The 25,522-nt window shown below is 36.3% G+C and overlaps 2 protein-coding genes across 2 annotated transcripts in view; one reads left to right on the top strand and one right to left on the bottom strand.

Annotated features, from left to right (window-relative positions):
• Positions 1-17,262, top strand: part of BORA (BORA aurora kinase A activator) — a 35,695-nt gene extending 18,433 nt beyond the window's left edge. The window contains exons 6-12 of the mRNA XM_004468149.4: positions 410-475; positions 1,012-1,068; positions 1,722-1,948; positions 2,491-2,623; positions 9,916-10,529; positions 15,708-15,839; positions 16,682-17,262. Coding sequence (XP_004468206.1) covers positions 410-475; positions 1,012-1,068; positions 1,722-1,948; positions 2,491-2,623; positions 9,916-10,529; positions 15,708-15,839; positions 16,682-16,747 — 1,295 coding nt within the window. The 3' untranslated portion in view covers positions 16,748-17,262. The remainder of the gene's footprint in view (positions 1-409; positions 476-1,011; positions 1,069-1,721; positions 1,949-2,490; positions 2,624-9,915; positions 10,530-15,707; positions 15,840-16,681) is intronic.
• The window catches only part of DIS3 (DIS3 homolog, exosome endoribonuclease and 3'-5' exoribonuclease), a 36,764-nt gene continuing 28,158 nt past the window's right edge, over positions 16,917-25,522 (bottom strand). The window contains exons 18-21 of the mRNA XM_058276591.2: positions 25,328-25,496; positions 25,060-25,218; positions 24,317-24,439; positions 16,917-22,877 (exon numbers count right to left, since the gene is read on the bottom strand). Of these exons, the coding sequence (XP_058132574.1) occupies positions 22,794-22,877; positions 24,317-24,439; positions 25,060-25,218; positions 25,328-25,496 (535 nt within the window). The 3' untranslated portion in view covers positions 16,917-22,793. The remainder of the gene's footprint in view (positions 22,878-24,316; positions 24,440-25,059; positions 25,219-25,327; positions 25,497-25,522) is intronic.

The raw sequence follows: 25,522 nt of genomic DNA, 5'->3' as shown, positions 1-25,522 counted from the left end.
ATTCAACCTAAAATTTCCACCTTTAACCCCATTCAGATATATAATTCAGTGGTGTTAATTACATTCAGAATGTTGTTACCATCACTATTCTCCATTACCAAAACTTTTCATCCTTAAGATTTTAAGGTTGATATCATGGAGAATAACCATGCTTTCTTTAAAAAGTTTTATTTGGTACCTCATTATTTGCTATGGTAATCTTTCTAGTTTTATTCTTGTGCTCCCTCAAAGGTTAAAAAAGAAAAAAAACAAATAGAAACATGCCAAAGTATTATTAACATATAAAAACGTTTATTTTTTAAATATCATAAAATAGAAGTTTCCACTTCATTTTTTACTCTGGAAAAAGTAACCCTAAAATAAATGAAGAATATAAAAAGTAAGACCTTTCTCTTAAAATGTTTTATAGGTATAAATGTGAACAATGACTCTCCAATTGGAAGAAAGCTGACTATTCATTCTGAGAAAAGCAATGGTGGGTATGAACGTAATCTGAAAAGAAGTATGTTCCACATTAAGCTATATTTTATTTTTTAACCAGTTCATGTGGTAACACTCTACTCTGGAATTGGAATTGTTTATTTTTTAATGAGTGAGCTATGTAACTATATTATAAAAAAGGACTTTTAGAAACAAATTTATTAGAATAGATGCATCTAGTCATGTTTTAGAAGGAGCAGTAGTGTGTTGTTTTCTTGTTCATAGCATGTCTTTGATTCCTGGTATTGGAAAGCCTTCTTTTGAAAATTATTAATATTGAGAAATCTGCCTCAAATATAGGCTGGTTTCCTTTTTAAGCGCCAGCTCCACAGCCAGGAGTTTAGGTCAGCGTGCTTGAAAGTATGGGAAACTGCTTATAGGAAGGTGGTATGATGATATGTGATAGAATACGTAGATGAAATAATTCAGTTTGGCTGGAATATGGGGAAATGGTGGCTTGTGATGTGTATTCCAAGTTGCTATAATATACTTTCATTGATCTGTCATGTTTGTATTTTTGCTTTCTTCTAGCTGCTTGTCAGACATTGCTGTCTCTTCCTGTGGATTTTAATTTAGAAAATGTATTAGGTAAATATTGTATTTGTTTAAACTTTTAATAACTAAAAAGTTTTGTTTTGCTGACTTTTTGTAAATGGGAATGTGTGGTGTAATGCCTTTTTCTAAATAAGTGGGGATAAACTACCATACAATGTCTCCTTTTCTTTAACATGGACTGAATTAGCTTTTTATTACAATGAATTTTACTGTAGACCTCAGCTATTCATTGACATATCTTATTGGTAGTATCTAATACTAATAATGAAGCCCTCAAAAACGAAAGACTAGGGAGCAGATGTGGCTCAAGCAGCTGAGCACTTGCCTCCCACATGGCAGGTCCCAGGTCCAGTTCCTGGTGCATCCGGAAAAAACGAAACCAAACAACAATCAAAACAAATGATAAAACCAACTCAGGGAAGCCAATATGGCTCAGTGGTTGAGGGCTGGCTTCCCACAATAGGAGGTTCTGGGTTCAATCCCTGGCCCCTGGTACCTCAAAAAAAATTAAAAAAGAAGCAAAAACCAGAAATTAGAGTATCACACATGTACTTAAACTTTGCCTTTTTTTTTTTAATTTGAACATATCATTCATGTTGGTTTTTAAAATATCAGATTAATATAGAAGTATAGTTGCTTTTCAAAATGATTAGCTTTACATTTTATTATGTTAACATTAAACATAGGTGACTATTTTAGAGCTGATGAATTTGCAGATCAATCTCCGGGAAACCTCAGTTCTTCATCTCTCAGAAGAAAGCTGTTTTTAGATGGGAATGGAAGTATCTCTGACTCTTTATCTCCAGCTTCTCCCAGAAGTCCTCATAATAGTGCTCAAGCATCACTCGAAGTGTTTTATTCAATAGATTTATCTCCTGTACGGTGTAGGAGCCCTGTTCAGACACCAAGTTCGGTAAGAAGTGTATAATTGGATTGGTTAGTTTGCTTTAGATATACTTGGACATAGATACTCATTGCATTCAAGAGTATGGGTTTTATATTTCATGAGGATTAACCTAGTTCACCTATTGTCATTAATCATAGGAGTGTTTTTGGTCAGCCTCTCTTATTTTATATTTAGAGGTATATGTGATGCCCAGATTTATCATGAGTCTCAGCAAATATCATTGTAAATTATTTACTGAATTTGGCAAGATTCTCAGAGTAACAAAACTGGATTCACATTAATATCTGATGATATAAATAATTACTTTAAAATTTTTCATGAACTGGTGTTCGGTATGAAATTTAATGGTTTGTTTAAACATAGTTCATTTCTGTTATAGCTAGTGTAGTCTATTTCAAAATTTTTGTTCTCCTTGTTACAAGATGCTTTTAGATGGTTCTTTTGAACAATTTCTAGTTTTTAAATGTGCTTTGGAGTTTATTAATGAGTTTTTAAATGTGAAATGTGTTGAGGAAAAGAACCAAATAATTTTTTTTTTTTAATCCTAGGGTCAGTTTTCTTCTAGCCCTATTCAGGCTAATGCAAAAAAATACAGTTTGGGAAGCATAACCAGTCCTTCACCTATTTCTTCACCTACTTTCTCACCAGTTGCATTTCAAATAGGAAAATCACCTCTCTCGGGTATGTCTCATAATAAATTAAATACTACTTTAAATTTTTATTTGATCAGTATTTGTTATTAAAGAGGCTCTTTTTATGTGTTTTAATTCTATAGCTCTCTAAATAACCACTAAATTTATAAAATTTAGAAACTTTGATGTTTTACAAACGGAATGATTTACCCTCCAAGGCTATGGTTCTCAGCGAAGTTCCACTCTAACGTTAAATGCAAGTATTTTGGTTAGCAGTATTGATATCAAACTCTGTTTAAAAAAAATTTTTTTGAAGACGGCAATTTTAGAGAAAAGTCAGATTTTGTATACCTTCTGACCTTTAGGTTTAGGTAATGGGGTATTCGTATTTTGTAAAGGTATATGTGTATGGATAAGGTTTTTGAAGTAAATATAAATGTGTGGAAATTCAGGTATTGTTCTTTGTATTATGTAAATTTCTTCTTGAAAAAAATTATAGTAGTTTTTGAAAACTAGTCACATAAAAAATCCTAGTCATAGTAAAAAAAATTGGAAAATTAAAGAACATAGATTTTGACAGTCTTTCCTTAATGTGTATACACTGTGGACAAACACATATGGATGATACACATAAAGTCACTTATGTGCCTATGTAATTCTATGTCCTGCATTTTTCAGAAAGCATTTTATTGCTAGTATTTTCCTAGGTCATTTAAGTAATTTATTATTGTCACAAAACGTTATTTTGAATAACTATACATATTCCATTTCATGAATGTATAATTTGTTTTAAGCCATTGCTAACAAATTAATTTTTCTAATTTTTCTTTATTGCAAAACTAATGATCATGTTTGTGAATACTTTGTGTTATAATCCTAAAGTTACTTTTTTTAACCTAATCCTTAATTTCTTAGCAGTGGAATTATTTGGTAATTTTTAAAGTTCTTGGTGAATATTGCCAAAGTTTCTTCATAAAATAAAAAAATTTCCTCCAATTGAAATTTTCACCTATCCAGAAACACTGGCATTGTCATTCTTTTAGATGTTTGTTAATACGGCATATTACAAAAAGGTCTCTTACTACTTCAATTTTTTTATCTTTGATCATAAATTATGTTGAGTTCTTTCTGAATATTTATTGGCCATTTTTTTTTTGAGGGAAAAAGAAATTACTAGTTCTGACTTCATTTTTTTTAAATAAATGGACTCTCATTGCTTTTTAAAAAAATGTTTTTTAACATTGTACGTAATTATTCAGAGACATTTATTCCTCAAAAGTCTAAAAAATATCAAAATATTTTACATAGAAGCTATTATAAAATGAATTACATATTTCTCTGCTTTTCTGAAAGAAATAACCAGTCTTTCCTTGGTGACTCAGGATTACTTTACTGCACTTCCCCATAATTTTTTTTAAACAAGTAAATTTTATTGATACATATTATTAAAACATACAATTCATCCAAAGTGTACAGTCAGTGATACTTGGTATAATCACATAGTTGTGCATTCATCGCTTCAATCATTATTAGAGTATTTTCATTATTTCAATAATAATAAAAACAAACAAGGGAAGCAGACTTGGCCCAGTGGATAGGGCGTCTGTCTACCACATGGGAGGTCCGTGGTTCAAACCCTGGGCCTCCTTGACCTGTGTGGAGCTGGCCCACGCGCAGTGCTGATGCGCGCAAGGAGTGCCCTGCCACGCAGGGGTTGTTCCCCATGTAGGGGAGCCCCATGCGCAAGGAGTGCGCCCCTAAGGAGAGCCACCCAGCGCGAAAAGAAAGCGCAGCCTGCCTAGGAATAGCGCCGCACACACGGAGAGCTGATGCAGCAAGATGATGCAACAGCAACAACAGAAGAAACACAGATTCCCATGCCGCTGACAACAACAGAAGTGGGCATAAAGAAGAACAGGCAGCAAATGGACACAGAGAACAAACAGCTGGGGTGGGGGAGGGGGGAAGAGGAGAGAAATAAATAAAATAAATCTTTAAAAAACAACAACAACAACAAAAACAGACAAGGGAAGCAGATGTAGCTCAAGTGATTGAGCTTCTGCCAGCATTTGGAAGGTCTATGGTTCAGTTCCTGGTTCCTCCTAAAGAAGACAGTGAGATGACCTGACAAGATGATGCAACAAGAGATAAAAGAAGGAAAATATAATGAGAGAGACAACAAAGCAGGGATTGGAGGTAGCTCAAGTGATTAGGCTCCCTCCCACATCAGAGGTCCTGGGTTCAATTCCTGTGCTTCCTAAAGAAACAAGACGAATAGACACAGCAAGTGCAAAAAAAGGGGGTGGGGTGAAATAAGTAAATAAAATAATTTATAAATCTTTTTAAAAAACTACAGCAAACAAGAAAATTCTTCACTTCTCAATCTCTCTTTGCTTCCCCTGCTGTACATTGTTGCTATTTTTGGCTATTCTTGCACAACTATTATTCATTAAGCAGTTCTATTGAGACGTAGTCACATACCTTTATGATCTATCCAAAGTGTATAATCCATGGCTTTCAGTGTAATCACAATGTTGTGCATTCATCACCACAAAAGATTTTAGGACAATTTCATTACTCCAAAAAGAAAAACTCCACACCCCTTAGCAGTCCTTCCCCACCCCTACATAACCACTAATCTAATTTCATCTTTATTTAAATTAATTTATGTAAAAGGAATCATACAATATGTAGAACTTTGTGTCTGGTTTCTTTCACTTAGCAAAATGTGTGTTTTTTTGTGTGTGTCTGATATTGATATAGTATTAAAATACATTTGTTCAGCCTCAAAGAAAAAAATTTTATATATGCAATTTTACCCATATTCATATTTCATGTGTGGTTTTACTATGCTATACAGTCCCGTGTTACGTTTTTTAGTTTCCTAATGTACATGACCTTAGACTTTCCCTTTAAACCACTGTCAAACCCATGTAATACTACTGCTAGTTTCAAACATGTTGTGTTTTCAACTTTTCTCTTCATTTCCAAAGATTAACATACATCCTTTTACTAATTCTGCACATTTTAACCCTCAGCTTTCCATGCTTTAACCTCATTCCATTTTCTCATGACCCATATTCAAGTTGTTAACTCCATGAGATTACACAATATATTTAGTTCATAGTGGCACAATCATCCCATTTATCTATTTTTTCTTCTGTTGCTCATACAGCAAAAGGGAAATTTTCTCCTTTTAAGTCTATTGTTGATTTACAGTTTCATTCCATTATGATCTGACTTCTCAGATGCTTTATATAATTTAATTTTTTAAATATTTATTGAGACCTTCCTTGTGACCTAATATGTGGTCTGTTGTGGAGAAAGATCCAAGAGCACTTGAGAAAACTGTATAACCCACTGAGTTTGGGTGGAGCATTCTGTGTATGTTCGGTTTACCTCAGGTATCGTTCAATTTCTATGTTTCCTTGTTGAGCTTCTGTTTCTAGCTAATGATGTGAATGGTGTGTTGAAGTCTCCAACTATTTATTATTGTACAGATGTCTCTTTCTCCCTTCTGTTTTGCTACTTTGATCTATTTATTTTGGGGCATCCTGGTAAGGTACATAGACTTTTATGACTTATTTCTTACTGGTAAATAGTCTCTCTTATTAATATATAATGGCCTTCTGTATCTCTTCTGACTTTTTTGTATTTAAAGTCTGTTTTGTCTGATATTATTATAGCTACCCCTGCTCTTTTTTGGTTACTGCTTGTGTGGCATATCTTTTCCAACCTTTCACTTTCAGCTGGTTTGTGTTCCTGGGTCTAAGGTGAGTCTTTCATAGGCAGCATAAGGATGGCTTATGCTTTTTATCCATTGTCAGCCTGTAACTTTTGATTCAGGTGTTCAGTCTGTTCACATTCAGTGATGTTACTGTAAAAGCATTATTTACTTCCACCATCATATTCTTTGGTTTTCATATGTCATGTCTTATTTTCATCTGTCTTTTTAGTCTTTTGGTTATCCTTTCTGCTGCTCTTGTCTTCTTTACTATCTTTCAGGCCTCTCTCTCCTGTCTTTTTCTTTCAGGCTGTAAGACTCCCTTTAATAGTTCTTGCAAGGGTAGAGTCTTCTTAATGAATTTAGTTTCTGTTTATGAATATTTTAAATTCACCTTCATATTTGAAGGTCAGTTTTTCTGGATAAAGAATTCTCAGCTGGCAGTTTTTCTCTTTCGGTATCCTAATTGTTTCATACCACTGTCTCCTTGCTTCCATGGCTTCTGATGAGAAATCCACACCATGTCTTCCTGGGTGATCCTCGTATGTGATGGTTTGCTTCTTCCTTGCTGTTCTTAGAATTTTCTCTTTATCTTTGATGTTTGACACTCTGAATAGTATTCTTGGAGTAGGTCTCTTTGGGTTTACTCTGGTGTATGCTGCTGTTCTTGGACTTGGACATGTAAGTTGATTTCTTTCATGAGTGTTGGGGAAAAAATATATATTTTTTTATGGCACCAGGGATTGAACCTGGAACCTCATTTTGGGAGATAGGTGCTGAAGTGAGCTACATCCACTCCCCGAGGGGGAAAATACAGCCATTATTTCCTCAAATACTCTTTCTGCCCCTTTTCCCTTCTCTTCTCCTTCTGGAACTCCCATGACACATATGTTGTTCCATTTTGTGTTACCAGCTCCCTGAGCCTATGCTCAATATTTTCCATTCTTTACTCTCTATTAATTTCTCTCTTCAAGTTCAGCTCTTCTGTCTTCTGTGTAACTTACTCTTTCTTCTATCATTTCAAGTCTGCTGTTGTATGCCTCTAATGTATTTATTTCATCTATCACATCTTTAATTCCCATGAGCTCTGTTACTTTTCTATTCAGGTTTCACATTTTTCCTTTTGTTCCCTTAGTGTCTTCCTGATATCCTTTAGCTCTTTAGCCATCATTTCTTTCAACTCATTATTTGATTTTGGAAATTTGAGTGAATCTCATTCAGTAGTTGTCTCAAATCCTGTGTCTCCTCTTGCATTTTGATATTCTGCTTTTCTTGGGCCATTTCTTCCTTTTTCTTAGTATGGCTTGTAATTTTTTGCTGATGGCTAGGCATCTGATTAGGATGGTGAGTTTACTCAGATGCTCACTTTCTCTTTTGTAGTGATTAGTGGAGGAAGGCTGTTACTGCTGTTTCCCCCACCCCCAAGATGGCTCCCTCATCTGTTTGCTTGTTGTCTGCACTAGTTGCCTGCTCGTTGCCAGTTTGTTTTTTCTTTAGGAGGCACTGGGAACTGAACCTATGTGGGAGACAAAGTGCTCAACTGGCTGAGCACCTCCTCTCCCTGCTTGTTTGTTTTTTCTCATTTTTTGCTTGTTGTTTCCCATCGTTTGCTTGTTGCTTTTGCTCTTTGCTTCTTGTGCCCTTGTTGTTTGTCTTCTTTATGAGACCTAGGACACCCTATGTGGGAGGCAGACACTGAACTGCTTGAGCCACATCCACTTCCTACTGCTCTTTGTTGAGTCTTGGTTCAACCTGTTATGGGTCTTTAGGATTGTCCAAGTTAGTTGCTCAAATATGGACCCTGTACCCAGTAATGGATTGCAGACCTGCTTCCAAGAGTCTTAGGGAAGGAATCTATAAAGGCTGGAAAAATCCTCTTATTTACTTTTAATTTCTTCACATGCACTTCATTGGCCCACCATTAGATGGTGCTCTTTAGCAGCCCTCTCAGTTCAAAGTGTGGTCCCAGTGTGTTTACTGCAACAGGGATGATCAGTGCCATAGAGCATCCTGCCTGGAGGCAAAGAGCCTGCCTGGAGGCTAAGAGCCTTGTATTTCAAACTATCTCAGAGGCAGTTCTCTAACATTTGCTGGCAGCACCTCCCTTTTTCCAGGTAGTAAATAATTCCAGTCCCCTATGCACCCTCAACAAGCAGTCCTGGTCAGTAGAGAGGGAGGCTGAGAGAATCAGATCTCTTTAGTCCCTTGCTGGCTCTCAAGGCAAACAGTTTTGCAGCCCCATCTGAGTCAGCCTTAGGCTGTGTCCCTTTCTCTCCCCTTTCCTGGGGAGGTGAATCCCTGCGGCCCCCTTTGTTGTCACAGGCCCAAGGGCCTGAGAATTCAAAAGTGTCTATAGGGTGGGGGAGGATGCCAGCAGTTGCACCTGCAGCTCTTAACTCAAGAGTTTCCCATTGCAATTCTTTTCCTTTGCCCGTTTCTCTTCTGTGTAGTATCCAAACTTCTCCTGTTGTCCTAATCCCTAGATTTTTTTCCAGGCCTTTTATGCCTGTCCTTTAGGTATATTTCTGGGAGAGAAGAAAGTCTTGTGTCTTTCTAGTTGCCATCTTCGCGGAAGTCCCTTTCATTGCTTTTATTTTCATATTTTTTATTATTTGAGAGGTTGAACACTTTTCATATATTTTCTTACAACTGGGAACAATATGTGCTCTTGCCCATTTTTTTTAAATTTTGTTTTTGTTATGCTAATTAAGTTATTAAAATAGAAATTATTCTTACCACTTTGATTAGTCATTATTAAGCTCTTTATTATTGCCGATATTTTCCAATTTTCTATGTCATTTAATGCTGCTTGCGATAGTTAACATAAACGTACTAATACATTTTTATATATTTAAAACTATGATTTTAAAAGGTAGTTATTAATTTGTAGCTTTTAGTAGATTTACTAGGTATCTTTGTATATGAACAATATGATGGTAGTGTGCATATGAGGAAATAATTCTCTTGGATGAAAATATTTTGTTTAATAAAAGATAAGTACTAGAGAACATTAGTTTTGAAAAGCCACATTCTACTTATTAAGACACATTTTTTTTTCAATTTTTCTCCCCTCTCCCCCTGCCCCAGGTGTCTGTTCTCTGTGTCCATTCACTGTGTGTTCTTCTGTGCCCGCTTGTTTTCTTGTCAGCAGCATGTGGAATCTGTGTCTCTTTTTGTTGCATCATCTTGCTGTGTCAGCTCTCTATATGTGCGGCTGCCACTCCTGGACAGGCTGAACTTTCTTTCACACTGGGCGGCTCTCCTTAGTGGGCGCACTCCTTGTACATGGGGCTCCCCTACACAGGGACACCTCTGCATGGCAGGGCACTCCTTGCACGCATCTGCACTGCATGTGGGCCAGCTCCACATGGGTCAAGGAGGCCCTGGGTTTGAATCCTGGATCTCCCGTGTGGTAGTCGGATGCTCTATCCATTGAGCCAAGTCCGCTTCCCAAGACATGCTTTGTTTGTACTATTTCACTTCAGTAACCAACACAACTATTACAGAAATCCAGTTTTGTTTTTAGTGTTTTTTTGCCTGAAACATGTTTCCTATTTAATAATGGCTTTTCCATTTTTATGTTTTTTTAATATAATTTTTCTCTCCCAATCTTTTAGAACAAAGGAATTTTGCTCTTCATTCTCCTAATGCTTCATCTGGAACGAATTCAAATGGAACTACTAATCCATGTATCAGAAGTCCTTATATAGATGGCTGCTCACCAATTAAAAATTGGTCTCCTCTGAGATTCGAGATGTGTAGAGGTGGTACTCAGTATCGGACCTCACTCATTCGAATACCTTTTACCCTTGAGGCTCACAATGAAGAGGAACATGAAGATAAAGAGAATACTCCTCCCACAGATGTCTCCTTGCCAGTCATGGATACTGCTGGCGTACACCTACGACAGTTGAATAGTGATACTTTTACACATGGCACACATTTAGTCGTGACTGCCATGTCTATCACCCAAAATCCACCCAGTGCTTCTGAGAAAGGATTAGCACTGTTGCAGGATGTTGAAAGTGAGAAGGAGAATAACACTGTGGATATGGTTGATCCTGTAGAGATAACAGATGAGAACACCTGGATTAAGGAGACTATTGCTAATAGGAGTTTACCCATGACTGATTTTATGAGTGGAATTGCTTTCAGTATTGAAAACTCTCACATGTGCATGTCGCCTCTGGCAGAAAGCAGTGTTATTCCTTGTGAAAGCAGTAACATTCAGGTAAGGTATTTTAGTTTTGTGTGGTACTTTACACACAAAAGCCTTTTGACTTGCCTCGTGGATTCCCTTGGTGTTCTTCATCTTTATTAAGATTATAGTAAAAAAAAAGTGGGTTAAAAGTGAGGACTCTAGCATTATGTAATATTTTTTAAAATATCAAAACCAACCAAGAAGCTTAGTTTCTTTTAATTCAGATTGACTAGATGTATTTAATACTCAGATTAACTGATATTAGAGTAGGAAGGGTTGAGAACAGAAAGGAAATCAAGCTGCTCTGTTTTTATAGTGTTAGAGTCAGCCCTCCTCCCATGATTCAGCTCTCCTTCTTTTGGACCTAGCTAGTACCACAGTAATGCAATTTCTGGCAGAGTATTTTTATTTTAAAAATAAAAATGTATCTTATAGCCAAAATTTTTTATGCAATTCTACATTTCCAATTTTGCAGTATCAGGCAACTGGAAAGCCTGATTCATCTGACAGATCTCCTTCATAGCTAGTGCTTTTGGGAAGACATTTCTTGTATTAATTGCAGTATTCTTTGAACTTAACGAAGGTTTTGAAAGAACTTCAAAATAGTCAGAAGGGCAATGCTTACCCATCACTTTATAGTAACAGTGTCTAACATTTATGTACCTCTTACTATGTACAAGGCATTATACTGAGTGCTTTATATTCAAGTCATTGCGTGTCTGATCATGTATTCGTTCTTATTTTCACACTTGTTTGGAATCTTTTTCAGAATTTGAAGGCATTCTTTCATTGATTCTATTTCAATATTGGTGAAAGATCTGAAACCATTTTAATACTTAATAATTTTTATATGATCTCTTTTCCCCCTTTTCTGAATGTTTATAGAATCTTTTTTTTCCATGATGTTCTGAAATTTCAGTGCTGTTCTTTGGTGTGTTTATTTTCATCCATTGTACTGGGCACCCAGAGGGCCCTTAACAATCTAGAAACTTACACCTTTCATTTCTTGTATCTTTTCTGGCCTGATACCTTAGAGTTCTACCTTATCATTTTATACTTTTCACTGTTCTTTCTGGTAGTCTTTGATTCTCCAATTTTTTAATCTTTTCTCTATCTTTTATTAAGTTTGTTTCATATATTCTGCATCTTACCTTTAATTTCTAAGCACTTTGTTTCCTAAATATATGTGTGTGTGTGTGTGTGTGTGTGTGTGTGTATATATATATGTATTTGCTTTTTTTTTAAATGTCTCCCCTTCCCCACCCCACAGTTGTCTGCTCTCTGTGTGCATTCACCGTGTGTTCTTCCGTGTCCGCTTGTATACTTGTCAGCAGCACCAGGAATCTCTGTCTGGTTTTGTTGCATCATCTTGCTGCGTCAGCTCTCCGTGTGTGGGCGGCGCCACTCCTAGGCAGGCTGCACTTTTTCGCACTGGGTGGCTCTCCTTATGGGGCGCACTCCTTGCGTGTGGGGCTTCCCTACACAGGAGACACCCCTGCATGCATGGCACACCTTGTGCGCATCAGCACTGCACGTGGGCCAGCTCATCACGTGGGTCTGGAGGCCCTGGGTTTGAATTTTGGACCCTCCCATGTGGTAGGCAGACACCCTAACCGTTGGGCCAAATCTGCTTCCTTTTATTTGCTTTTTAACATCCTTTCCATGCCTTGTGTTTGCAGTACTGGCACTGGATTGATTTCACATTTGCTTTTGGTATTAAGTTTTAAAAATCTCTATCATGGTTAGCAGGAGCCATGCATAATCTAGCCTTTGCCTTACTCTCGGGTCTCATCATTTTTCTCCTCAAATCTTTGTTTCAGTCACACTAGCTTTCCAAAGTTTATAATTACCATATTCCCTCTTGTCAAAGAGCCTTTGCACATGCTGTGTAGAATTTCTTTCTATCCCCCTTTACCTAGGAACTTCTACTTATTCTTAACTTCACAACTTAATGGTGATACATATTTAAAGAAACCTTCCCTGATCATCCTAGCCAGGCCAGATCTCATTGTATGCTTTAATTCCATGGACATTCTGCATTCCCTCCAGACTATAAGAACCATTATTACAGCAATTGTGCATGTTTTTATTTATCATCCCCAGTGCCTGTCAAAAAGTCTGGCATGTAATAAGTACTCATTATATATTTGTGTAATGAAAGCAGAATGAATAATACATAGGTATATTTAACCAGAAGGACTGTATAGAGTGAGAAATGCCAAAGACTAAGGTCTGGAACCCTGAGGAAAATTGAGGGGTGGATACAGGAGAGCCCCTGAAGGAGACTAGAAGGGTAAGTTGGAGAGGAGGGAAAGAACCTAGGAAATTATAGTACCATGGAGCATGTTAAGATGGAAAGAAGGGTTTATACTTTCAGAATAAGAACAAGGAATGTAAGACTTGAAAAGTGCCTGTTAGATTAATAACAGAAGTAATTTGGTGATTGAACAGCCTCAGCAGGGTGCAAGTATAGGGTGAAAGGAAGGTAAAGAAGGTGAGGTGATGAACTAAAATGTGTAGATAAATCTTTGGAGAAACTTAGTTGTGAAGGGAAGAGAATGACACCTAGAGAACATAGGGTTTTTTGTATTTTTCCTTTAGGTGGGAGAAATAGTATATTTAAATTAAAAAAGAGGGAGAAGATGGGGAAAAAGCAACTCAGGATCGGGCAGGATAATTATTAAGAGGTACCAGTTATGTGTCCTATTTAAGTACCATTTTGAGACCAGCATCAGTATTTTACAGTCAGAGTTTAAGCCTCATGATACCCCACAGATGCGGTAGATAGCCTCATCTGTAAAATGGTAGTCCATTTTATAGATAAGGGAACTGAGGCAAGCAAGATGGGATAGAATCAAGAGCTTTGGTAGGAGGAATAGCCGAGGTGACTGCCACTGCTACTGGAGGGGAAGGGGCTCCTGTGGGTGTAGGGGCAAATGTTTGTGGCTGGGGCTAGCATGGCTTAAAGAAATAGGCTTGGGAAAGCATAAGGATAGATTTCAGTTTATATCAGGCTCTGTCAGCTTTGTAACCTTTGGAAAGTAACAACTTCTTTGAATTTGTTCCATCTTATTTTAAAACGAAGATAATAATATGGATTATAATAGTATGATTATGTGATTAGAGTTATTGTGTGCAAACCTAATAGTGTCTGAATGTTGTTGGTTTTCAAGAAGTAGTAACGGGAGATGAGGGCCTTTGTGAATGGTAGCAAGCAAGAGGGAATGAGAATGAGGTAAGAACTAAAGGACTTATAAAGTTTGAAGTCACTTCTGTGGAGAATGGGGGAAAGAGGGTAACCTAACAGTCTTAATCCCAGTGAGAGATGAATCTGTACAAACAATTATAGCAGCAGCACTCAAAAGTGTGGAGGCCACATTTCAAGGAATGCAGTGTAAGGGCATCCTGTTGCCTGTTGTAAACAATGAAAAGTTTTTGAGAGACAATGACCTGATTTATGTGGTAGAAAAATAAGTTTACTAACAACCCATATGATGATTGGCAATAGACAATTTAAAGGCAATATGCCAGCCAGAACATAATTAGAGCTAAGTTTGAGGTTCTCTTATTTATAGGCAGTGGGGTCTTAAGGCAAAATACACAATCTCTTTGTCAGTGAATAAAGCATGCCTTATTAATCTTTTCTGAGCACTTCATCCTTCCTGCTGTGAAGTGATGCTGATGCCTACGTTGTTGGTGCCTGGGAGGAGTGATGAGGTGGTCTTACCTGGTTAGTACATAGTAGGCATCAACATTCATAATGACTTGGGTCGGAGACAGGCCAGCACCATTTTATTGAACGCCTATTGATCCTTCTCTTTTTTTAGAGTGTGACAAACGCCCTGTGTGCCTGACTTACTCCCTATTGTACTATTGAATAATAGCTATTGAATGATAGCCAAATGAAGGTCTTTCACCTAAGATGTAACATTATATTGTGTTTTTTACATGTAATACGGTTTTGTTCTGATAACTCCTAGTAGAGGAAAATATGCATCCATCCTTAAAAACTGGAAACTTTTTTTTAAGGATTATGAGAGATAGAATGCACTTTCTAGGCTACCCTGTATTTGTGAAAGGAACAAAAATACACAGTCTTTTTCCTTCCTCTCTAATCCCAATTTTCTAGAAAGGGCTTGAATGAAAGGTGATGCTCTTGCTAGTTTTGTGTTTGTTTTTTGCTAAGCTTTATATACCTAAGTGGAGGGAATGTTGTGTACTGGAGAGAACCTGGGCTTTGGTGCCTCAGATCTTCATCATCTCATTACTGTGTGACATTGTGAAAGTTAAACTTTCTGAGCTTTAGTTGTTTTATCTGTAAAGTAATAGGGTTGTTGTTGTAAGGAGAAAATAAGAATGGCATTATGCAGAGTGCCACATAGGCATTTTTTAGACGCTCAATAAATGTTTATTATGTTTAGACCCTAGCTGAAGTTTGCAAGAATCCCTTTTCATGTGCTTTTTTGAGCTGGGATAGTGTCTTAAAATGCTACAATTTTGGGGAGCAGGTATAGCTCAGTGGCTGAGCACCTGCTTCCCATATACGAAGTCCTGGGTTCAATTCTTGATACCTCTTAAAAATACTTTAACAAGAAAAAAAACTATAATTTTAATTAATATGAGAAATTGAATTCCTATCTGTAGCCCTTATTATATATGTGGTGTTATTTTGGAGGTAAGATTTTTATTACAATAATTAGGTATGTAATGTAAGTCTCTAAAAAATTGTATATTGTTTTGAATGCTCTTAATGGTAGCATTCCTTTTAGGTAAATTTTATTTAGAGGTGTAGCCAAGCTATTTAGAGATACTCTTTGTAGATGAGTTTGAAGGTGAACATGATATTAACCCTCATTTTTGTCTACTGCGCATGATCACAAATAACAGGAAAGCATGTTCTTAGTGGTTTGTTCACTGATCCTAAAGGAAATTATAGGATATATTGCATTGGAAGGAATATTACTACTTTGAAAAATAATCATTTCTATGTAAATTACCTCTTGTTTATATATTACTTTTAAATTTCATTCAGTAGAATTGACACTAAATAATATTACCTTGTACTAGTCAGTTGTATTGAATGGTAGCATAAAGTGATTCACTTATTTAAATATACATTCCTCAAAATTTTGTGAATTACTGGTAAGTGAATTAAGAGTGTGCAATTTAACCTTTGGTGGTAATTTATTTTTCTTCTCACTCCTGTAGATGGACAGTGGCTATAATACACAGAATTGTGGAAGCAATATTATGGATACAGTTGGGGCAGAAAGTTACTTCAAAGAAAGTGATGTACAAACCTTTGAAGTTGAGAATAAATCTCAAGTTTTTAATACAAAGGTATGGAGAAAATATATTTGTATGTGAGTTTTTTCTTTTGTGCATGACTTTTTAAAATGTTTTTCCTCAGTTTATGGCTTATCCTATCTTTAGTTCATTTAACAGTGGGAGAAAGTGGTCATCAAATCAAAACACTTCATTTTCCTAACTCTTTTGCTAGGGGAGAATGTAAGAGAACAGGTTGTAGGAGAGGGAGAGATAGCTCTACTTTGGAATGGTTATATAGTTTTACAAGCATTATCAAAGACCAAGGAGGGAGCAGCTGTAGCTCCAGTGGTTGAGCGCCTGCTTCCCATGTACAAGGTCCTGGGTTTGATCCCTGGTGCTTCCTATAAACAAAACAAGCAAACAAATGTAAAAACCACCTCTCACTAATGGGTATAACTACATATTCTTACCTAATAAACCCATTATAATTTTAGACACTAGTAGGAGAAACTTTTTCTATACCAATTTATTAGTAAACACTAAAAACAACAAATGAGCAATAGAACATAACTCCCCAAAAGAACATTAAGATTTAATATGGAAACCGCCTTATTTTCCCTTCCCTCCATTTTTGTCTTTCTACTATATATAGTGTCAGAACAAGTCTTTTCTGAGATTAACTTGAACAGAGTTGTTTGTTCAACCTATTTCATGAAGTAGGATTGTAATTGTAGACCATTTAAGCATAATTAGGCATTAAGAAACAGGAAAAGCCATACATTTACTGCTGCTCAGAGTTCAACTAAAGAAATTGGCATTTGGGTTTTTAAAACAATTTACATAATAGTTGTATCATTGAATGGTCCTATTTAAATTAAAATTAAGGTATTGCCTTCTTTTTTTTCCCCTCACAGCAAGACCACAGCACACAGAGGTGTTGGATGAAAGCAGCTAATCCTTCTCAAAGCAACAGTCCATAGAATACCTCTCTCAAAACAAAAGACTATTACTGAATAGCTCCTAGCATGTTTTTTTATGTACAGGATCAAAAATTGCTTCAACTAACACGCTTAATATTTGTTTGCTTTCCCTCAATGTGAAAAATCAAGGGTAATTTAATGACATAGGAACAACAAAAGATCCTGAGACTTCAACAACTTGTTAAAGAACAAGTTTATTTTTTATCAATAAATATTTTTGTAATTATCTTCAGTGATGTGTTTAACAATTAAAAGTACATTTCAGCTTTATAATTGTGAGTTACTGACTTTGCTCCTATCTGACAAGATCAATGAACTGTTAATTAAGCCTTACTGACCAGCACTGAAATTAACAGTTGTTCTAAGAACATGTGGAAATATGATGAAATTTAAGACACTATATATTTTTTTACATAATTTGTGAACATACAGATGAATTTAAATGATAACCTATGTCAAAGAAATCTTAGAGATTAAACTGAAACTTAATAAAAAATTGAATGGGTTTCCTAAAACTTTAATTGATTTGTTCATTTCTTTGGTGAAGGTTTTTGTTCCAGTGATAGCTGCTCTAGTTTCTACTTTAAAAAAATGAATATACTAGAAATGTAGTACTAACAGTATATTTATTGTTACTATCAGGGGGATAAATGTGTAATGCCCAGAAGAAATCTCTCTCCATTCCTAGGGAAGGGAGACATCAGTAGCTCAAGCTGCTGGATTGTGGCTGGCTAGGGAGAAGGATAAAAACATGGGAGCAGCAGAATAAACACTGGGGATTAGGTTGACAGTGGATTTCCTGTAGGGCTTAGACCTATGAAATAACAGACAGATAAGTAAGTTAGATGTAAGTATTTTAAAGAAATATTCATGTTGGGAGTAGAATGGTTATATAACATTTTTGGAAATATTCTTTACCTTTGGAGAACGTATATTTATATTTGTCTTTTGAAAACTGTTTCAAAAAAGAGTAATTCATATGTAACCCTAGGAAATAAAGACATTGTGTTATTTTCTTCCTTTTTTCCAACTTTTAATAAGTTAACCTGCAACTTATAATAAGTTAACCTCCTGTGTTCTTTGATGATGCTCTCCCCAGCACAATAACCATTAAAGCCATTAACCATTTGGTCTGTTGATAATGTCATAATATTAGCAAGTTTAGTCTTGAGTCACATAGGTTTTTAGATTCAATATAAACTTAAAACAATTGTGGAATATAAGTGGAGTTCTGGGTTCTAAGGTTAGAAGCCTTCCTAGCTACAATTTTTTATAGCACAAGTTAGGAAATATAGTGATTATTAGCTGGATTCAGATCCCTCTGGGACATAAATCTCAATTTTTTTCTTCTGTTAAATGAGGATGAGTCCTATTTAACAAGCCTTTTTAGAGCTTTAAGTGAAATTTTCCATGTAAAGCTGTTTCTGATACTAGAAATGATATTTTAGATTAACTGAGGTAGAGGCTTTAGGGGTAAAATAAGTTTCAGATCATCTTGAACTGCTCAATGGGGACTAATGCCTGAATTAGGCCTTATTTCCTCATAAGTGAAATTTTTAGAAAGACAGGAGCTGTAAAGTCATATCCTTGTTTTTTTCCTAGTGCTAACAATGTTATGGCCCATGGACTAAGACTTTTTAAATAGGAGAAAAAATCAAATGGAAATTTTGTGACATGAAAACTCTATTTAAGTTTATGTGTTTGTAAATAAGGTTTTCTTGGGCATGGCCATGCTCACTTGTTTACATACTGTCTAGGGCTGCTTGCACCATAAAAGCAACAGAGAGTTGAATACTATGGTTGCCACAGGGACTGTTAGCAACAGCAAAGTCTAAAGGATACTCCTAATCAAACACTAATAAAGAAAGGCCACTGTTCTGCGTGACCATGCATTTCACTCCTTAGAACAATTCTAGCAAACTAATGAGTACAATAAGATTAGTCCCTTGCTACTAACTGACAGAATAAATGGGGAAAAATAAGAATGACCTTTGGGGTTCAAGTTACCTGAAGGTGTCTGTCTATATCTGCCCTCAGAGAAGCCCTGATCTCTATAGCTGCAGCACTGAGATACCTGAAAACCAAGCTGTCAAGGCAAGTGAATGAATTACAGTACAATTTGTAACCTTGCAGTGTCTATTGTTAAAGAGCACTGGTTAGAAGACAAAGGATCCTGCAATTGGAATGGGGACATACGGGCAAATCCTGATGAAGGTGGGGACCCAGAAACCTTAAGTCTTGCATCGAAACAAATTTACTGATCGAGGTCTCATAAACAGATTCTGGATTCAGTGTTCTAGTTGAAGGGATTTAGAAAGGGCTGTTTTATAAAGGTGGCTGAAACATGGACCAATGTGGGCTACACTAAATGAGGCTGAGATGCCTGAACTGCCTTGCAGTAGAGTACAATATCCAAAGGCTTTGGAAAGTTGGAATAATAGATACACCATATAAGACCTGTTCACCTACCACTGCAGGGTCAAGAGGACCCAGTTATCACAACTGAGAAATTTGTGAGAGGAGCCCCAGTATGTGAAAAGCTCTGTGGTCACTCTTCTCTAGGTCAGATATTAATAATGGGAACTGTTGCCACTGACCTGTGATCCTTAAGTATAATGGGGATAACTGAATTCCAGAGTGACTGGACAAGCGGCAACACTTAACCACCAAAGGCAAGGTGGGCGTGGTTACTGTAATAGAATCAAAGCAGTAATCAGGATAGTATGACCTGAGACCCACAGCATAGGTTAGTTGATCACAGTATCCCTAGAAAATGGCAGTCTGTAATTAATACATAAATAGAAAAGCGAAGTCTAATTTGAATCACCAACACACAGTCACAGACCAAACCTGCAAGTTTACAGAACCAGAACCTCTTGGATACAGAGGCCAGGTCCCCTCACTACAACTGCCAGTATTTTACATTAATCTTTCTTCCAGCCTTTCCCAAAGGGAACTACATACAGCCTTTTACCAGGGAGACTGTGCACTGATTATGAGGAAACAATCAGAGTTTACAGGAATAGACACTCTAAACCAACAATTCCAGGAGACCCAAAATGTCACTGTGGTCCCCCAGAATAGGAGCTAAGGGGTCTAGATGACCAATGGAGTTTTGGCTCAAGTCCATCTTACAGTGGGTCCAGTGGATCCCTGGTCCCATTCTGTGGCTATTTCCCCAGTTCCAGGATGCATAATTGGAAAAGACATAGCAATTAACAGATTCCTCATATTGGTTTCCTAACCTGTGGCATGAGGGCTCTTATGGCAGGAAATAGGTGGAAGCCACTAAAACTGCCTCTACCTAGGAAAATAGAAAACTTAAAATTCCTGTGAAATATTGTCTCAGCCAAGGCTGACCTGGCCATAGCCACTGGTGAGTGCCCAATGTGCCAGCAGTAGAGAACAACACAGAGTCCCTGACATGACACCATGGTGGCAGGTTGATTACACTATCATGGAAGGGCTGTATTTTGTTCCTATGGGTTCTAATTTGCCTTCCCTCCACAGAATAATTCTATATGTGGACTTAGAAAATGCCTTTTTTATTGTTCTGATCAAGGAACTTGCTTCATTGCAAATAGAAGTATGGCAACGAGCCCCTGGTTATGGAATTCACTGACCTCACATTCACTCTAAAGCAGCTGGATTGACAGTTTGGTGTAATGGACTTTAGACAACAACTATGGTACCAACTAAATGGCAATATCCTAGCTGGGCTGTAGTCTGTTTTCTATAAAGTTGTATATAGTCTAAACAGCATCCCATATATGGTGCTGATTCTCCTAAAGGATTCATGGGTCCAGGGATCAATGGGTGGAAATGGAAGTGGTACCACTATGTCTCCAGTAAGCCCCTAGAAAATTTTTGCTTCCTGTGCCTGTGACCATATGCTGCTCTGCTGGTCTAGAGCTATCAGTTCCAAAGGGAGGCAACCAGCAATCTCCAGTAGGAGACAACAATTCCACTGAATTGGAAGGTAAAATGGCCACCTGGCCACTGTGGGCAGCTCCTGCCTCAGAATCAAAAAAGACAGTAGTACTGTACTAGCTGGGAGGACTGATACTGATTACCAAGGGAAAATTGGATTGCCACTATACAATGGAGTGGTAAAGAAAAGAGATCTATGGAATATAGGAGATCCCTTAGGACATGTCTTAGTACCAATGTCCCTTAAACCGAATACAAAATTACAACTCAATTCAGGCAGGACTTAATTAGATGGTCCAAACACTTCAGGAATGAAAGCTTGGATCAGACCATTTGGCAAAGATTCACAACCCACTGAGGTGCTGGCTAAGGGCAAAGAAAATATTGAAGGTAATAGAAGGTAGTAAACAATTACTAGCATTGACCACATGATCAGTTGTAGTAAAATGGACTATAATCATTTTAAGTATTTTCTAATTTTGTTATGAATATGCTTATGTGTATATGTATATATTTTTAAGCAAATTATGTTCTTTCCTTTATCATATAACTGAGACACAGTAATATTACTTCACAGTATTTAACTTACAGGATATCAAAAGTGTGACTGTCAGAGATTTTGCATCCTCTTGAAGGGAGAGCTGGTGCATTTTCAGTTGTATGCAGAATAGCTATATAGTGTTAGGTAGAAACATGACTTTGTTAATGTCTTTATATTTGGAGATTAAGTATGGTGTAAGGGGATGTGTACAAGTGGAAAACAGGAAGAGACTGTGACAGTTAATTTTATGTGTCCATTTGGCTAGATATAGTATCTAGTTATTTAATCAAACCCTAATCTAAAAGTCGTCATGAAGGCATTTTGTAGGTTTAGTTAACATTTGCAATCAGTTGACTTTAAGTGTAAGAAATTATCTTTTGCTCTCTCTGCTAGAGGAGCCCAGATCAAATCTCAGTGCATATTTCCATCTTTCTCCCCCATTTCTCAACAAGCTCTGTTGTTTCCCCCCATTTCCTAGTAAATTTTTATTGGCCTAAATTAAAAAAAAAAACAAAAAACCCTGACATGTAGAAAAGCCTTATCCAGTGAATTGGAAGCTTTAAGAGCAAAGAGCTGAGTATTCCAGAAATTCTGCCTCAAGACTTCAAAATACATTCCTTCCTGAGTTCTAGTCCACTGTCTGCCCTACAGATTTCAAACCTACCAGTACCCACAACTGCATGAGTCAATTCCTTAAAATCTGTCTGTCCCTCCCTGCCTCCCTCCCTCACTCCCACTGGTTCTGTTCTCTAAAGAACCTTGCCTGATAATAATGTCTTTATAAAATCATTCCTTTTCCACACAATCTGATATTTACATGCAATTTAAAAAAATCATTAATGACCTGTTGTATTTCACAAGTAACAGGATATAGACATTTAGGCGTCATTTTTATTCTTTGAGCCTTAGTGCTTTACTTTGGGGGGAAATATTTGAGCTGGAGGGCAAGGATGATAATTACCACAATGATCACCAGCTGCTCAAGGACCACTAATAATAAAATATAGGAGAATTGTTAACAGAGTAAGAAAACACAACATAAATTATGTAAATTAAAGATGGAAAGGGAGATTAAATATCAGCTCTTGACTTCACTGTCTTGAAGTCTAAAAAATTGCTATAGCAAACACTGACAGCTTTCAAGATTTATAAAAGATTGGTTTCTTGCTTCTAAAAATGTTCTATTTTTCTCCTTAATCTCGTGAAACCATAAAAATGAATTTTTTCTACCAATATTAAATAATCAAATTACTTATGCAAAATTAATCTGCTCTTCAATGAGCAGATGAGTGCTCCATTTAAATGATCTTTAACAGATCCCTCAAGTTGCTATCCTGTCACCACTTAAGTGATGGATATTCAATTGAATTTTTCTGCATAAATAGTTCTGTTCAATCCAGAAATGAAGTAGTATGATGGGACAGACACAGTCAACAGTTCAATAAAAATGCAAATTTTAAAAATTATTAAAATGCACTTAAAAGTGTATCACATACTACTTAGGCTTAGAAGTGTTCTCTAAATTTTTTTTTTTGAAAAAGGAACCAATCTTTCCAGCTTTCTTGTTGTACACCACTATTTTTCAAGTTTCTTCTTCTTTTTCTCTGGCTCATTATTATCCATGTTTGAAAATGCAGCAGGGATGCTTATTCCTGGTATCTAAAATAAGGCAAATGGGGAAGAATAAGGCGATTAAAAGCATAAATTAAGAAATAAATCTCATCCTCTTTTTCCCCTTTCCTATTGTCACTTTTTATGTATAAAAGGATGCAGGAGGGGGAGAAAAGAGTTAATAAAGGTTTTACATTCAAAGTAATAGTAGTTGAAATTTGTAAAAGGTAAGACATGTTTTTTTTCTTCAATGTTCTTCACAGTAGCTTTATTCTTTGCAGCCTAAAATTCTCCTAAAAATCGTGTTCATCAACAATATAAATAAATATAAGGTGGAATATCCTTACAATAGAATATTATCTAACAACATAAAAAGAACAAATAACTGATATATGCACCAAAAATATGGATACATCTTGAAACCATACTGAGTGAAAGAAGCCAGAAAGGAATAGTACATATTGTAAATTTCATTTATATGAAGTTCAAGAATAGGCAAAACTAATGTTTTGTGGCAGAAATCCCTTTACAAGGGAGGGTCAATTTTTTACTAAAAGGGTTACAAGAAAACTTTCTGGGATGTCTTAGTTTCCTAGGCCAGATATAACAAAGTTACTACAAACCGGGCCTAAAACAACAAGAACCTATTATCTCTGTTTTAGAGGCTAGAATTCCGAAATCAAGGTGTTGGCAGGGCCACACTTTAATTGAAGCAGAGAATAATATGCTCCAGGCCTCTTCTAGCCTCTTGTGTTTTTCCTGCAGTCCAGTCGTTCTCTGCCTCAGTAGTCACATGCCATTCTCCCCTCTGGGTAGACATGGTTTAATAGGTGAGAAGCATGTCATTTGGGAAGTGTGTTTCTAATGATCCCACAGTCCTTCCCACCACCGATTTGTCAGAGCAGACCCACTTGATTGACAGACCATCACAGGCCTCCAATTTGCTATGCCAGGACAAAAGGTGTCTTAGGCAAAACACCTATAGTTTGTTTTATTTTAAACTTCATTTTTCAAGAAGTGTCAGACTATCGAAAAGTTACATCAAAAATATAGGGGACTCCCATACTCATTTCTCCTTATTTTAACATATTAGTGTGGTACACATTTATTAAAATTGATGAACACTGAAGCATTGCTACTAATCATGGTGTGTAGTTTATATTATGGTTTACACATTGCGCTATACAGTTTATCTTAATCTGTACGAGTAATATTTCAAAACAAATGAAAAGGAAGACAAGGCAGGAGATAAGAAAGACCTCTCTAAATTTAGGTACCAAGGACCTCAGAAAAACTCCAGATATCTGGGATTCTATGGCACAGAGAAATTAGTAAGGAAATAGGATTTGCTCTGCAAATATCTGACCTCCATACCACTTTAGAGATTCCCTCTAACAGACAGAAACAACGTGTCTACATCCCTCTTTCACAAAATATGTTGTGCTGTTTGTTCCATCACCGCATGCATATTATAAATATGGTCTTACCTGTGGTTCTACCAGGGACATTTGGATTTTCTGATGCTGAAGATTAGATGAGTCTAGCATGATTTTCACTTTAACTTTATCAAATATATGGAAGACTGTATCTTCTATTTTAAGTGAAGGTATCTAAACAAAGCACATTTTATTATTAATTGCTTTCCTACATTTGAGGCTTTGTTCCAATTCTTTACATTTTATCTACATAGTAATTAGTTCATTTAAAAGTTTAAATTAAAAAAATACTTCAATATTGATAAGCTTTGAGGTGTTCTTTAAAGTGGTCCCAATATACATTCATTAATCTCAGCATTCATTAATTAGTGAAGTCAATTGTTGATGTAGTAGAGGAGTACAAAGTTACTACAGGCTGAGTTTATTGTTTAAATAGTCTCACCGAGTTGGTTTACTAAGGTTAGGGGAGTATGGAATATGTCAGATAAAAGACTAGTATTAGGTTTTAAAAGAATCCCTTCCTTATAAGCAGTCATTTATTCTTTTAATTCATCTGTCCACTGAAAGAAAAGCTTAATCCAAGTTTCCTTAGAGAGGAAATCTTTACATGGTATAAAGAAATCAAGGACAACATATGTATGTAGATAGATAGGCTGAAGTAAGAAATTGTGAGTGAAACCCTCAAGTTAGGTAGCAAATTTAAATCTGGATTTTCTGGCCTGTGTTTAGAGATTTAAGATAAATTTTGGGGGGCAAAAAAACCCACCAAAACAAAAACATTAGAAATACTGTACCTCGTCATCATAAATAAGCCGTGGCTTTGGTTTGTCCTTTTCTTCAAAAAAGACTGTACCTTCTAAACCATACTTTGGGATTAATACCACAATAGCATTCTTTCTAACAAACAGAATATAGGCTTCTTCACTTATTATTCCTTTGCTTTTGAAAAATAACTGTAAAATAATGTACAATATTATTTAAAATTATCCTAAAATATTTTGAAATTTTAAAAAAATGAACAAAACTTCATCTCTCCTAGCAATATTAGTAGAAAGCAAATACCTGGGTATGAAACGCCACTGATGCACGTTGGGCATATTGAGCCATTTTGTGCCGGAAATTGAGATTTTTACATAAATCTGAAAGCTTGTGTTTGTCTGTCAACTCTGGATAAGTACAGTCTGCTCCAATAGCCACTGCCAGCAATCTATGGACAATGATATCTGCATATCTAGAAATAAGAAGGAGAAATAAGAA

The sequence above is a fragment of the Dasypus novemcinctus genome, chromosome 15 (assembly GCF_030445035.2).
Source record: "Dasypus novemcinctus isolate mDasNov1 chromosome 15, mDasNov1.1.hap2, whole genome shotgun sequence".
Lineage (NCBI taxonomy): Eukaryota > Metazoa > Chordata > Mammalia > Cingulata > Dasypodidae > Dasypus > Dasypus novemcinctus.
This window is presented reverse-complemented; position numbering and strand designations above follow the sequence as displayed.